The following is a 14675-nucleotide window of genomic DNA, read 5'->3' as shown; positions in this document are numbered from 1 at the left end:
TGTCATAGCTAGGCTTATTATATAATATGCCTAATATGGGAATATTGTCTTTTCGGCGAACATCAATTATTATTATAGAAAAACATAATATACGAAACCTAGATGACGCCTGATTCCCGGAACTCTACATTTTTTCGGGATAAAAAGGGACTCAAAGTGTGCTAAATTTTATTTCAAAATCGGTTGAGCGGGGTTCGTGAAGAGGTAACAGACAGACAGACATACTTTCGTATTTATGATATAAGTAATAAGTATAGATAAAAAGTGGTTTAGACAGTGTTGAGTGAGGTTGATATATTTTTGACTTTCTGACTCTACTTGTTCGCGCCAAACGTTAGCGCGACGAATGTGGCAGTTGGCAACACTGCGCATGAGTCGCTGTCAGATGTCATACGTCAAGCCCTTTGACAAGTGACACAGTACGACACAGTCCAATTCCGGCGCGCGATTGTTAAATATGAAAAATATCGGCTAGCCGTTCCCGTGAATCACGATAAATCCTCAGCTCAGTGATATAGACTAAAGACAAGGTGACAGTGTCGTGTGACCACGAGCATCAGCACATCAGCCCTATCAGCCCATCTGCCCAGCTGTCTCAGCCACCAGGTAACCCCAGTTTCCCTTCTACCCATCGTTGCAGTGTAGGGGTCCTCGCCCCTACACTACTGTTTGCTACTTTTACTGTGTACTGCGCGGTCGGCGGTACAGCTCGTCGCGAGCTCTAGTCGGCTCGCTCGCGAATCACCGCGCGCACGTGTATCGCGGTATGATAACGCGGCGCATTTAAAAACGTACTCATATCGTATACAATTCACCCAAACTGTAACACAACGTAACATAGCCGTGTAACATTCGTGTCAAAACGTTTTAACTCAACATTTGTGTACGCGAATATCCTTGCTAGTGCATTATGGTTTAAGTGTTAATTCTGGATGTAGTGATGGCTGGTGTTTGTGAGGATGTGGATGAGAAGCGGAAGGGGTTGAGCGGGTCCATGTCAATGCGCACGCGCAAGCTGGGTCGGCGTTTATCTCGGAGTATGTCAATTGTGGCGCTGAAAATTCCGGAAAAAGCCCACAACATCACCCGCACTTCCTCCAAACTGATGCGCACCGGAAGTAGAGATAAGAAGAACCGATCGTTCGAACTGTCGATCATTTTGCCGGATAAATCGCAGAAACAGGTAAATTATAGTATTTTGTTTAGGTTATTCAGCGTTATGAGTTTTCCTATACACTCTGTGCCCTTTTACAGTTTAACTCTGTACAGAGAGTACATACATACCCTAAAGCATTATAACTTTGGTTTGTTACAGCCTGTATGTACTAACTATTTAGTCATTGATTTTAGTATCTTTCATGTTAGATATGTAAAACTTGGTTGTACCAAACTTTTTTTAGAAAATCGAATATTTTTATTTTGTAGCGATGAGAACCGTCCCAACCTTTTTCGGTTTCTCATAGCAGGTGCATACCTTTTCAAAATAAACAAAATATCCCCAGTGATTCTAGCGTGAAAGACCGATAAACAGATACATATACTTACATGTTGATAAGTATTGATGTTAAGGGCTCTACATTTATTGAAATTGAATATAATTGATAAAAAATCCAAACGTATTAGATAAAATAATACTAAATAATAGTAAACAAAAACTCTATGTAGATCACAGAAGAATTACTTCATAACAAATCTATTTTGCGTTTTGCCTAACTAAATTTTACAATACTTATTAAACCATTTTGATATTTGTTCCTATGGATCACTTCTGACGCCAATAGAATACCATAATTTACTTTAAGTGTTCTTGAGAAGTGAGAACCTAAGTAAGGACGACACAAAATAATTGCTATTCGTACAATAATTACTTCGTACTTCGTTAAATCTTAAGTTCTCGTTAACATTAGCATTCACTTTAGGAGACCTTGCCCCTATTACATAAATATTATTTAACAATGAAGGTTTTGTCGAAAAATATAATAGAGTTTATTAGAATTTCGACAATACTTGAAGTGTACAAGTAGACTCTACTTTAGGGAATGCAATCTCGTTCTCGCGAGATCTCGGCCGAAAAAAAGGCGAGATCTCGCGAGTTTGACGAGATTGCACTTGAGCATAAAAACGTCTTGTTCGAAGCGCGGTCTGACACGGACGGAGTTGCGATCACGGAGTAAAAACCAAAGAGGAGCTGGCCTAAGCAACTGTGCACTGTGATTTTCAATTAGTTCCTGAATTACGTTAAAAAGTTATCGTCGACGGAAATTTAAAAACATCTTCATATACCTAATATTTCCATATTACTTCCCTATGTTATCGTTTTACCGCGGACGTCCACTATATTACCGCCACGTCTACATGCAAATTATTTGGTTGTTTGTTTCATTTGTTATTAATTGATAGATAATAGGTAAGTACGTGAAAGTTTACTACTTAAAAATTATAGACAGATACGTCAAACAATGTTTGATGCATAAAATTCTATGAAAAATATGTGAAAATGAATGTTAATCTTATAATACTTATAATATTAATAACTATTTTTCGTAATTTATTCAAATATTGTGATCATTTGCAAAAAAAACCACCAAACTGCTAATCTCGCGAGATCTCGAAATTGGCGAGATCTCGCTTTATTGTATTCATAAACTCGCGGGATATCGCTTGAGCTCCAATCTCGCGAGATTTGCATTCCCTACTCTACTTGTATACTTCAAGTATTGTAGTTAGAAGAGGTAAGTACTTACTACTCACCTCTAGTTAGTAAAGGTAAGTAGGTAAGTACATTGATCGAAAATAATTATTAAAAACTTAAAAACAGCAACTCACGGCAATCGTACATCTTCTTATTTTCCTGCCACAAAAAGTATCTTGATACGAGTACGAGTATGTCCCCGTGATCTTACTCTATGTCTTGCCAATTTTCAGCCTATCTATTCGAAGGAAATAAACAAACTTTTTCTGTAGTTTTATACGTGGGAGAGCCATGCTTCGGCACGAATGGGCCGGCTCGACCGGAGAAATACCACGTTCTCAGAGAAAACCGGCGTGAAACAGCGCTTGCGCTGTGTTTCGCTGAGTGAGTGAGTTGACCGGAGGCCCAATCCCCTACCCTATTCTCTTCCCTACCCTCCCCTATTCCCTTCCCTTCCCAACCCTACCCTTCCCTATTACCCTATTCCCTCTTAAAAGGCCGGCAACGCACCTGCAGCTCTTCTGATGCTGCGAGTGTCCATGGGCGACGGAAGTTGCTCTCCATCAGGTGAGCTGTTCGCACGTTTGCCCCCTTATTTCATAAAAAAAAGTTCTTAAGGAGAATTAATACTTTTTTCGCGAATTTCCAAAAGTCGTAAAACAAAAGTTGCTCAGAATGACCACGTGAGTCACTCCCTTTCGGATGACTATACCTTATTTGAAACACTCTGTATAGTAACTAATAATGACATTCATACTCGAAGACGTCAGCCATGAATAGGCAATTACTTGTATCTCTAGAGTCTAGAGATAAGCAGCAATTACTATTAGCTGCACTGTGAAATTATTGGTAATTTAAAAATATATAGTGGATTCATAGTATTTCATAGCATGAGCAAAAAGAAACATCTGAAGCAAAACAGCAGAGTTTGAATGCGGTAAAGATATTTGAGACTGTAAAACAAAGTGTCGGACCCGTTGAAAAATATTATAAATGAATTACGAACTATTTACTTTTTATTTAGGTACCCTATATACAATAACAAAATAATTATGAAAATCGATCCACAAACGGCGAAATTATTGTTGATGAAAAAAATATACAGACATATTTAACTTCCTTTTTTGGAAGTCGGTTAAAATGGTTTTGTTTACAATGTACTTAATATTTGCGAAAACATATTATTATATTATATAGATTTCGCTCCTAATGCAGTCTTTAGATATTATATTTGGCTTAGAACAATAACGCAGCGTTTGGACGTTGCCTTTTGCATGAAACAATAAGATGCGCATGCTTACGAATTAAAATATTCATTTGGTATCGTAGCCCACTCCTTGGTTTCTCCATTGATATAAATCGTTCAGAGATAATTTACCTCGCAAATTCAGTAAAAATGATCCTTATGGCGTTGATATAAAGTTTCGTTATGTCATTTTGTATTTGTAAAAGTTAGTCAATTGTTTGGTGTTGTCATTGAACCGATGAATTGTGCGCTTTTTACGCGATTGTCTGACTGCCGGCTGATCGGCGACCATTTTTATTGTTAATACTTCACAATGAAGGCCGAGTAAAATCGGTTTAAACTTCTATCAAACTAGCATTTTGTCACCGTAGCTAATTTTGCTCAAACACTTTTTTGTAAAACATTTTGCAGTAGTTATTGTATTAGGTTTAAGTCCGCTGTGCACATTGGACCAACATTGAGCCAACACATTGGGCCAATGTAGTAGAGTACGGAATGTTACTCCCAGTCCCATGTTATCGCCAAGTAGGTCTCTATAATATTGTGTTGGCAGTTGGCCCAATTCTTTGGTCCAATGTATACAGTAGGCTTTATAGATACTTCTTAGAGAACATAACATTAAAAGAAACGCGTTTTTCTATCTATTCACTCGTGCTCTTGATTGCTTCACGGCGAAATATTACCCATCTATAGCTCAGTCGAATAAATTAACTACAGCCCAAAAATCTTAGAAAACGGGTAATCGTTGTGAGTTCTTCACTCGTGACGTGAGATGTATCAGTTGCACTTTATTGTATTCTGTGGTATCGGTTGGTTTATATAACTCGACCAAATTAAGTAGGCCTGCCTGAGCCTTTGTAATTTGGATCAATTTGTATTATACACGTAACAATAATTTTAGCGACTTATGTTTCTCCAAAGTCCACACTTTCTATGACTGTTGTTGAACGTTGAATTTCGAATACAATAAATACGAAAGAAATGTTTATTTCAATACTACACATTCGGAAAAAGTGTAGGAAAAATCCACATACTTAGTGCCTTATCACACTGGCGATTAGCGAGCGATTTGAAAGCGACGCGACTGCGCAGCGTACACGCCGCGGTTGCGCGGCGTGCACGTCGCGACAGCGCAGCGTCGTCGCGGCGTGGCGTGGATGCCATTTTGTACACTCGTCTACACAGATTATTATTATATCGACGGGTGCAAAGTAAAAAAAGTCATCTGCAATTTTGAGTTTTTCGTTTTTTTGTAGAAACTAGCTTAAAATATCATGTTCTACAACATACCAAAAACAAAAATTCAAATATCACCTTATTTTTGGTACTTTTGTCACGTAAAAGAAGACATCTACTCTTGTTTTGTGAAATTGCACGATGTAGATGCGGATAACTACCGCTGGTCGTCTATACGCGGGACGCGCGGGGGTCATGTTATGCGGCATAAGCGGCTATCTGCCATATAGCTTTTTCTACGTTGCGATTGTGATTTAGATGTCTCAATTTACTTTTGCAAATTAGTATTGTTTATTATGTTTATGAGTACCTATTTATGTTAATTCTTATTGTTAGCTATATTAATTGACTTCTAATTTGTTACTGTTATTTTTTACTGTTTTTTCATGTTCAGAAAGTCCAAAACGACTTTTTAAAGAAGTTGAAAGTTTCCAGAACATAAGTGATAGATTTATCGAGCAAAATACTGTGTTGCCCGATGAAATTATTGAACATCTTATAGAAAACCTTGATGTGTCACCGATGAAGACAAATGAATATAAGTTAACTTTGTAAGATAAGTCCCCATGATCTGAATACTCTAGGCCAGTCACACCAGTTCACTCTCAGTCTGAAATATAAAATGATTTTGAAAATTTGTCGATCTCAGCAAATTAACAAATACGCCAACACCCTCAGAATACAGTTCATCACTTCAAGTCCGCCGCGTCCATTATCAGTATTAGATCAAAATATTATATATTCTTTTTTATTAAACAGATACTTTGATCTCATATAATCTATGACCTGCTTGAGTTTATTAACTCAAGCAGGCCATCGAGTATATTGTCCCTCTCAAACTTTAAATCTTCTATAGACAACACCATTGATGCTTCTTCGGCAGTGGAGGCATCAAGTGAATGTTCTACGCCTTCCTCGTTAAACGGTAGAAAAAGACGTCAGTTAAATATTGATCTAAAGAAAAGGCGATTGAGAAATAAAGACACGTGTATTGATACGAGACGTAAATTACGACAAAATTTAGGTAAACAATTACATCAGTCCAGAAATGGTAAATTGCAACCTGCGTAACATCATATCCCGGCATTTGCAAGTTCTCGCGAAGTTTTTCTATTAACTTATCTTTGACCGGTTTTGGGATCTCTGTGATCACGAGAAGCAATTGAGAAATCGTTGAAATAAAATTTCATTTTGTGTTCTGAAAAATCGTATGCACCCCTCCGATGGTGTAAAACGTCCGGCGATGCTTATGATGTTATAATGAACCCATCATGCTTACAAGTGCCAAGTACAAAGACTTAATAAGCCTCTGCCTAAATTATAATAATTTACAACATAGTTCCTGTACTGATAATGATACTGAATAATTTTTAAATTAGTTTAAAATAATTAAAGTATTGACACAGAATTTCATTTTTGTTGTGAGAAAATACGATTTTTACGAAAGTAAATGAATGATTCCTAAGTATATCCATACTAATATTATAAATGGGAAAATATGTTTATTTATTTATTTGTTTGTTTGTCCTTCCTTCACGCTCTAACGAAGAAACAAATCGTATTGTTTTTTGGCATAAACTTAATTGAAAGGATGAAAAGTAACATAGGCTACTTTTGGTCTTGGAAAAACATCATGTTTCTAAGGGAGCTTACGGGAATATTTGCAATTTACGCGATTTTCAAATTTCACGCGAGCGAAGCCGCGAGCAAAAGCTAGTATTTCATATTTTAACTTCCTTCTAAATCGTGTACCTTGCACCGAATCGACAACGTAGAAAAAGATATCTACGCAATTATGTTCTGAACTTGGTGTGTTTAAGATGTAAAACGTTTAACTACATATTTTAATAATATAACTTACTTTTAATAATAATTTTAATAATATAAAGTGTTACACTTTACGTAGTTACTGATAATCGTACTAGTAGTCGGTAAAAATACTTTAATAAATATAATTTTTGATTCCCACGTAGAAACGACCAAGTGGTAGTTAACTCAGTTGTCATATTTTCAAGCGCAATGTAGATGCAGACAACTACAATATCTCGTAAATTAAACATAATTAGAAGAAATTAAATATACATGTGGATTCATTAATAAATAATGAAACAATGATGAAAATTTCAATAAATTTGATCGGAAATTGACAAAATGGGAGCATTTTTTCCTATTATGCGCTCTCCTGAAAAGTTGCTGTTTTGTAGATGACTCTTTTTACTTTGCACCCGTCGATATATAGTAGACTCATCTAGGAAGCGACGTCAGAATCCATTTTGCTGCTGAGTGTCCAAAACGCCGAAAGCAAGCTGCGTGCACGCCGCGCAATCGCGGCGTCATCGCGGCGTGTGCGCTGCACAGTCGCGTCGCTTTCAAATCGCTCGCTAATCGCCAGTGTGATAAGGCCCTTAGATACATCATTTCAAAGCTCACTGTAACTGTGGAATGTGATTTATTTTAACAAACCGCGCGTGAAAAGTCTAAGATAATTTTATTTTTAATACATGTCTATTGTCGAAAACCGGGTTAAAAATCTAGGCTGTAAATAATGGAACAAACTACATAATACAGTCTGTAATGAAATTCGATACATTTCTTTGTGACTGTTTTAAACTGGGTTTAAAGCTGTAATAAGAAAATAGGAGCAAATCTTATTATGCCTACTAGATTTATTAGAAGAATTTGACTGTAGACCGCCGAAATAAACTTAAGTAATTATTATTTGGGGGCTGTAAGTTTCGCGAAGAAAAAAGATATAAAAGTTAGGTCAAGATTTTCGAAATATAACAACACTATTTTTGCCCACGATTCATCATTCTTAAGGCGACGCCTCGATAATTTGGCTGTAGCGATATCGATTTTTCTCAGCAATGACTTGTACTATTATCTATTCTGTGCTATAAGAAATTAAAGTTCATTGTCAGTATTCATCATATCTTTGTCTTTGAATTACCCATAGCGTAACACGATTGGTCAAAAATAACAGAATAATCAATCAAAAATACCACTGTAAAAAAAGGGATTGCTATTTTGCCAACGAGGAGAGTGATTTAAGCTTCCAAAATTTGTACATAAATTGTTTCAAGCATACACTTTAATTTGCCCATAGCTTATATGAAATGTGTTTTTGGTTTTTAAATTACGCGACAAAAACCATTTTGTCGCTTACGCCCTTTCTATTCTTTGCTGTTCTATTGCTTGTTTTCTATGAGAGGCTGGCCAGCCTCTCATAGAAAACAAGCAATCTAAAACATATCCAACATTTTTACTTTAACACGGCGTGACCTTAAATAGAATCCCGCAGAAAACTACATTTTCCCCAACCCCAAGTAGTCCTTATCCTTTCCCTTTCCTGCTTTGAAAGGTTCTTGGGGGTAGAACACAGAATAATCTTTTAAAATTCTGTTACACGTGCTTGCTGTTCTAAATTTAAATTTTGCCAAAGGTGTCGATAAGTTTGGCGCAAAATTTCTAGAAAATACGACGTGTTATTGGTAATAAATACGTTGCTACTGAACATGGATTATTATATTTAGAGGTTGCCCTAACATTGTATTTTAGTATTTACTGGGAACTCGGCCGCAACATCTGCTGGAGTTCTATAAATAAATACAATTATCTAACCGATAGAGCTAAACAATATGTAGTTACATCAAATTGTTTTTGTTTGATTATGCAATTGTTTGTTTATTGACTGATTGTGGTCATTGATTGTATCTTTCTGCGATAATTCAATGTACTATGAAGTATGTTTAATATAGGTGACGATATCTTTACTCTCTGTTAATGTTTGTTCTCTGGTAGATATCAAACAAAAATAAAGTTGCATAATAGAATAAATTCTCACCTGTTTACTACTATAAACCAATGAACTAGTAGTTATACGTGGGAGAGCCATGCTTCGGCACGAATGGGCCGGCTCGACCGGAGAAATACAACGTTCTCACAGAAAACCGGCGTGAAACAGCGCTAGCGCTGTGTTTCGCCGAGTGAGTGAGTTTACCGGAGGCCCAATTCCCTTCCCTACCCTCCCCTATTCCCTTCCCATCCCTATTCTCCCCTATTACCCTATTCCCTCTTAAAAGGCCGGCAACGCACCTGCAGCTCTTCTGATGTTGCTCGTGTCCATGGGTGACGGAAGTTGCTTTCCATCAGGTGACCCGTTTGCTCGTTTGCTCCCTTATTTCATAAAAAAAAAGTGATGCGTTTTCCGGATAGTAGGAAAACCGGCATCGAAGTCAATATGGCTAATTAATAAAGTATGATTAAATAATGTGCGTGAATGTAAATGACCTGGGAAATATTGTTTTTTCCAACATTTTATCACTTTATTGTTGTATAGCTGTTACCTGTTACTCATTGCATCGGCATCGTAATCGCGTTGGTGGTTTTAATAATAATATAATAATAATAATAATAAAGTTTATTTGCAACTACATTAATGATACATGCACACATACTTTAAAACAAGACAATTCCAAATTGCAGCCGCAAATTGGCTCATGCTCGGCATGTGCTGGTACACCCAGGGGCATATTCAGCGCCGGTCTTCCGCAAGAGCCAATAATGACGACATGGATATCATTATTAACTAATTACAACAGATTGCAAACAACTAAAACAACATAGAACATACAACAACAATAAAATATATCTCGCGACAGCCCACGACTAGACTGATGTTGTCGCACACGACAAACAGCAGTCGCGCGCTGTCACCACAATGATTATATTGGCAACACGCAAGACTTCTTGTCTATGGTCAAGAAATCTGTCACCTGTCAAAACAAACGAAACAAAAAATATTAGATTCTACAAGATTCCATTTTTAATAAAATTTTGTTGTACTTTAGAAAATAGACAATTAAAAATATATATCAAAGAAATAAAACAAGATACAAACTAAAGATTTAACTAAAAGTACCCAACACCATTCACATTAACTAATTATAAATATAAACAAAAGTTCCGAGTATCGAAAGGTAAAGCTATAATAATCTAATAATAATATTATGCACATACAAAGGTTGCCGGCCCTTCAATTTTTTTTAAAGCTAATAATTATTTTATTTTAAAAATAAATAAAAACCAAAACAACACAATGACACGGGCATATTAGATCACGGAGATATCATGGCAGAGGTTTTCTTGTGACAACTGTTGATCCAAAAGGAACTGTCGTAGTTTGTTTTTAAATGATTTAAGGCTTTTTGCATTTCTAATTGGGGGCGGTATGTTATTCCAGCATTTGGAAGCTGAATACCGAAAACTACCTCTGAATGAAACCGTACGATGTTTTTCAATTGTCAGCTGAGCTGCACATAGCCGTGACCCACAAGATCTGAGGCTAGCTGTTCTTGTCAATTTGTTGAACAGATACTTGGGTTCCTCGTACTTCAGCACCCCGAAAAGTAAACATGCAAGATGAAGCCTGCGTCGGTGTTTCATTTTTAACATTAAGTGCTTGTTAAGATAGGGTGTTACATGACTTCTGGGGGGTATGCTAAAGCAAAATCGAGCACAAGCATTTTGGACTCTCTGTATCAGTCTTTTGGTACTTGAAACTAGACGAGGGCCGTAAACTATGTCAGTGTAATTTAGCTTTGAGAGTACCAGAGACTCAATCAGAGTGATACGCATCTCTTCAGATAGATAAGGTCTTATTCTATACAATATTTTTAGCTTATAAAACGAACTACTGACTATGTTAGTAACATGATCTTGGAAACGCAGATGACAGTCAAGAAGAAGACCAAGATTACGTGCCACATATGAACGCGCAATAGGCTCATCCATGAGCATGACGTCGGTTGATGGGTTTACAAGGCTAAGTTGTCTGCTAGTGCCACAGATAATGTATTTAGATTTAGCTGGATTTAGGCACAAACTATTTTTCTGGGCCCATGCGGCTATACTATTAAGGTCTTCGTTAAGTTGCTTTATTGCAGCGTCCACTTCATTTGGCTTAAAGAATAAATAAATTTGGGTGTCATCTGCATAAAAATGGAATTTGCAATACCTAATATACCTACCGACATCAGCTATATATAAAATGAACAGTATGGGGCCTAAAATAGAACCCTGCGGCACGCCATCTGTAACAGGCATAATGTCCGATAATACAAAGGAGCCACTGCTATCAGAGAGCTTAACACATTGGCTACGACCGGAAAGGTAACTATCAAACCATTTTATAGTAGCAGCATCAAACCCGTAATAGCTTAGTTTGGAGAGCAATATATTTATATTTAATGTTTCAAAAGCCCGGGTGAAATCCAGTAAAACAAGCAAAGTGCAATAACCATTGTCTTGTGCACTTAGGATGTTGTCAGTGACATCAAGTAAAGCTGTTGCTGTACTGCGACCCTTTCTAAAACCTGACTGCATCTCTGGTAACATTTTATTTTTTTCCAGGTAGCCAGTAACCTGCTCACATACGACTCTCTCTAGAATTTTCGAAAGGCATGGCAGGATACTTATTGGCCTTAGATCCTTTAACTCGACAGGGTTTGAAGTTTTTGGGAGAGGCCTTACTACTGCCTGCTTCCAACTCTTAGGATAAGTTCCTGTTTTTATGGACATGTTAATAATACAGCTAATTGCATCTAAAGTGTTTGGCAAGGATAAAAATAACATGTCTAAGCTGATAACATCACTTCCTACTGCTTTGGATTTCAATGTTTTTATAATTTTAATCAGAGTACTTGTGGATACAGTCTCGAGGTGGAATATTGCATCACTGAATTTGTGGAATTCATAGTATGTTATGTACGAAAGATGGGTTATAGGTACAGTAGGTATTTTAAGGAAATGTAGATTTATAGTATTAGGATCCTTGAAATGCGGGGGTAGGCCGTGCTCAGTTTTAGGTGTAATTGTATCTTTTATGTTTTTCCATAGTCTCTTAGGTTCATTTATTTTGCTATTTATGTTCTGTTCAAAATATGCTACTTTTTCATGGTGTAAAGCCTTATTTACCAAAGTTTTTAAACTTTTATAATATTCTTTTTTACTATCGGACTTTGATCTGTGATATTCTGCGAGTGCCCTGTCACGATGCCTCATCATTAATTTAACGGTATCTGTGATCCAGGGATGTGAGGCTGATTTTATATGAGTAGTTTTAACTGGTGCATGTAGGTTAAAAAGAGTTAAAATATGAGAATTAAAGAAATCAACCATCAAATCAACATCATTCAGACTCAGAATATTGTGCCAGTTTATAGCCTGTAAGTCAGCATTAAAGTTTTCAGTATTTATATGTTTAATTGGTCTATAAATAATTATATGAGGTTTGTTCCTCTCTTTTTTTAGGTTAAACTCACACCCAATCATGCAATGCCCATACATTGAACCTACGTGCTCTGTAAATATAGTTTTTGCCGTTAAATTTGAGCTGATAGTGTCTATCAGTGTTCGTGTAGACTCCGTATAATGTGTGGGCGCCGCAATGAATTGAAATAAACCAAAACAACTTAGAAAACTTTTCAATTTGTTTGTGTTTACTGTATTTAGACAAAGGAGATTGATATTAAAGTCACCAGTTAAAATTAAGTAGTCATGAGCGGGAATAGCGCTTATTACTTCTGTAAGAGCATCGAAAAATAGGTCAACATCCAACCATGGTGGCCGGTAAGCAGTTCCAACTATCAATTTTTTCCCATTTACAGTCAACTTAAGCCATATATGCTCGACAGTTGAATATTTTGGATCAGTGGGAGTTGACAAGGTATGTACAGACAGGCCATTCCGGATATAAAATCCGACCCCTCCACCTCGTGACCGAACCTCACGCCGACGTGGCTTGTGGACAAGACGGTAACCAGACAAGTGAGGAGCCCGGCCATCTTCGCCTTGTTTTAACCATGTCTCGTTAATAGCTAGCATGTCCAAGTCGAGAAAATTAACCTTTGAGACAATGTTGTCATGATTTGTACCTAGTGAGCCTGCATTGTAAAACCCAACTTTAAGACTTTTAGAAACCATATTATTTTGATAATGTTATAACTAAATTATGAAGACCCAGGTATGGGAACGTGCAAGGTATGAAATTTATCTGTGAGAAATAAAAATAATATACCCCTTTACAAGTGTTGCTCTTAATGAAACAAAAATTCAGTTGCATAATTAAAATTGTAAAATAAAATTTAGGAACAATGATAATAATAATAGCTCCCACACCGGTTTCGGTGACGGTGGCCGGTTTCATTAAAACCAGGCCAGCTATGCAGGAGTAATTTTATAGTGCCCAAGTGTGTGCGCAGTACACAAGAGCACTCTCTATTCATTTACTCTCATAACCCAGTGGGACGGCATACCGACACGACTGGCGAGAGATCAGGCGCAGGACCGACTTTTTACATGCCCATCCGACGTATAGATCATCTTACTTGTCAGACAATCAGGTGATCAGCCTAGGAACAATGAGACTACAGCACTGCAATCTTTTTTGGCGCCTGGACCAAATATGATCTAACGCTGTCACATTATAAAGTGTAATTTGAGAGATTAATGGTTCACAGTTCACACCTCCAAGTCATCAAAGTCTTCGTTTTCTGTCCGTCTGCCAGTCTGTCTCCAGCCTTTATCTCAAAAACAGCTAAGCTAGACTTCTGAAATTTTCCTCCCCGGCGGATTAGGGACATATTCGGCCGGGGTATGTTTGACTCCCCAGGACCCCCATGCTTCTCCACTCCCCACTTAGACTTACACAAGAGCCTTGTTGGCCTGTATATTATTATAATATTATACTGTTTTTAACGCAAAACATTGCAAATAAGCTATAATTTAAAAAAAAAACACTGTTAATCTGACGATTACTACCTGTCGTAAAATTAGGTTTATTATTCAGGAAGCCCTGTAAAACCGTTCCAAAACTTCCGTGGAGAAATTCCACAAATCATCTCAAATCTAGATTGTATAAGCATTGATATTATGCAAGTAATCTAAACTTGAAACGTTTGTCTTTTGTAAACTATATCTTTGAAGGAGGTCAAGATTTTAATTAAAATTTCCTGATGTTGAGGTTCCGGCAAACGGTTACTTAATTTTTTTTTATACATTACGAACAAAATAGGAAATAGCTAGCTAATTAGTAAAATCAATCGTGTTGAAAATTGGGTTCGCGTTATAACAGTGTTACCTAGAGAATGCTATTCGTTAAAATGACGTGCTGGCAGACTTTTTATCGTGTTAGTTTTTGTTGCATGATTTATTAGACGCATAACTTTTTGTTATTGTGCTTATAAGATGAGACATAATATATTTTGTCTGTCGTAGATACGTCGTGTCGTGGATATTATTTTAACAATTCACAACAGCTACTTAGTTATAAGGTGGCGAAAAAGCGCTAAAACAGTAAACACATTTTATAAGGTTTATAGGGTTTTAGAGTGCCTATTAGGCAAGTAGGCAGTATAAAACGCCACCAAATTTTTCGCTAAAACGATACCATTTAGGCAATTATATTATTACCTACTGTCTCTTTTCAAATGTGCCAAAACG

At 36.9% G+C, this 14675-nt stretch overlaps 1 protein-coding gene across 1 annotated transcript in view; it reads left to right on the top strand.

The window, feature by feature from the left end:
• Positions 1–737: 737 nt before the first annotated feature.
• Positions 738–14675, top strand: part of LOC121735376 — a 179541-nt gene continuing 165603 nt past the window's right edge. Inside the window, exon 1 of the mRNA XM_042126185.1 lies at positions 738–1183. Within this exon, the coding sequence (XP_041982119.1) occupies positions 941–1183 (243 nt within the window). The 5' untranslated portion in view covers positions 738–940. The remainder of the gene's footprint in view (positions 1184–14675) is intronic.

Source organism: Aricia agestis, chromosome 17, assembly GCF_905147365.1.
Source record: "Aricia agestis chromosome 17, ilAriAges1.1, whole genome shotgun sequence".
Lineage (NCBI taxonomy): Eukaryota > Metazoa > Arthropoda > Insecta > Lepidoptera > Lycaenidae > Aricia > Aricia agestis.
Note: the sequence above shows the minus strand (reverse complement) of the source record. Positions and strands in the feature narration are given on the sequence as shown.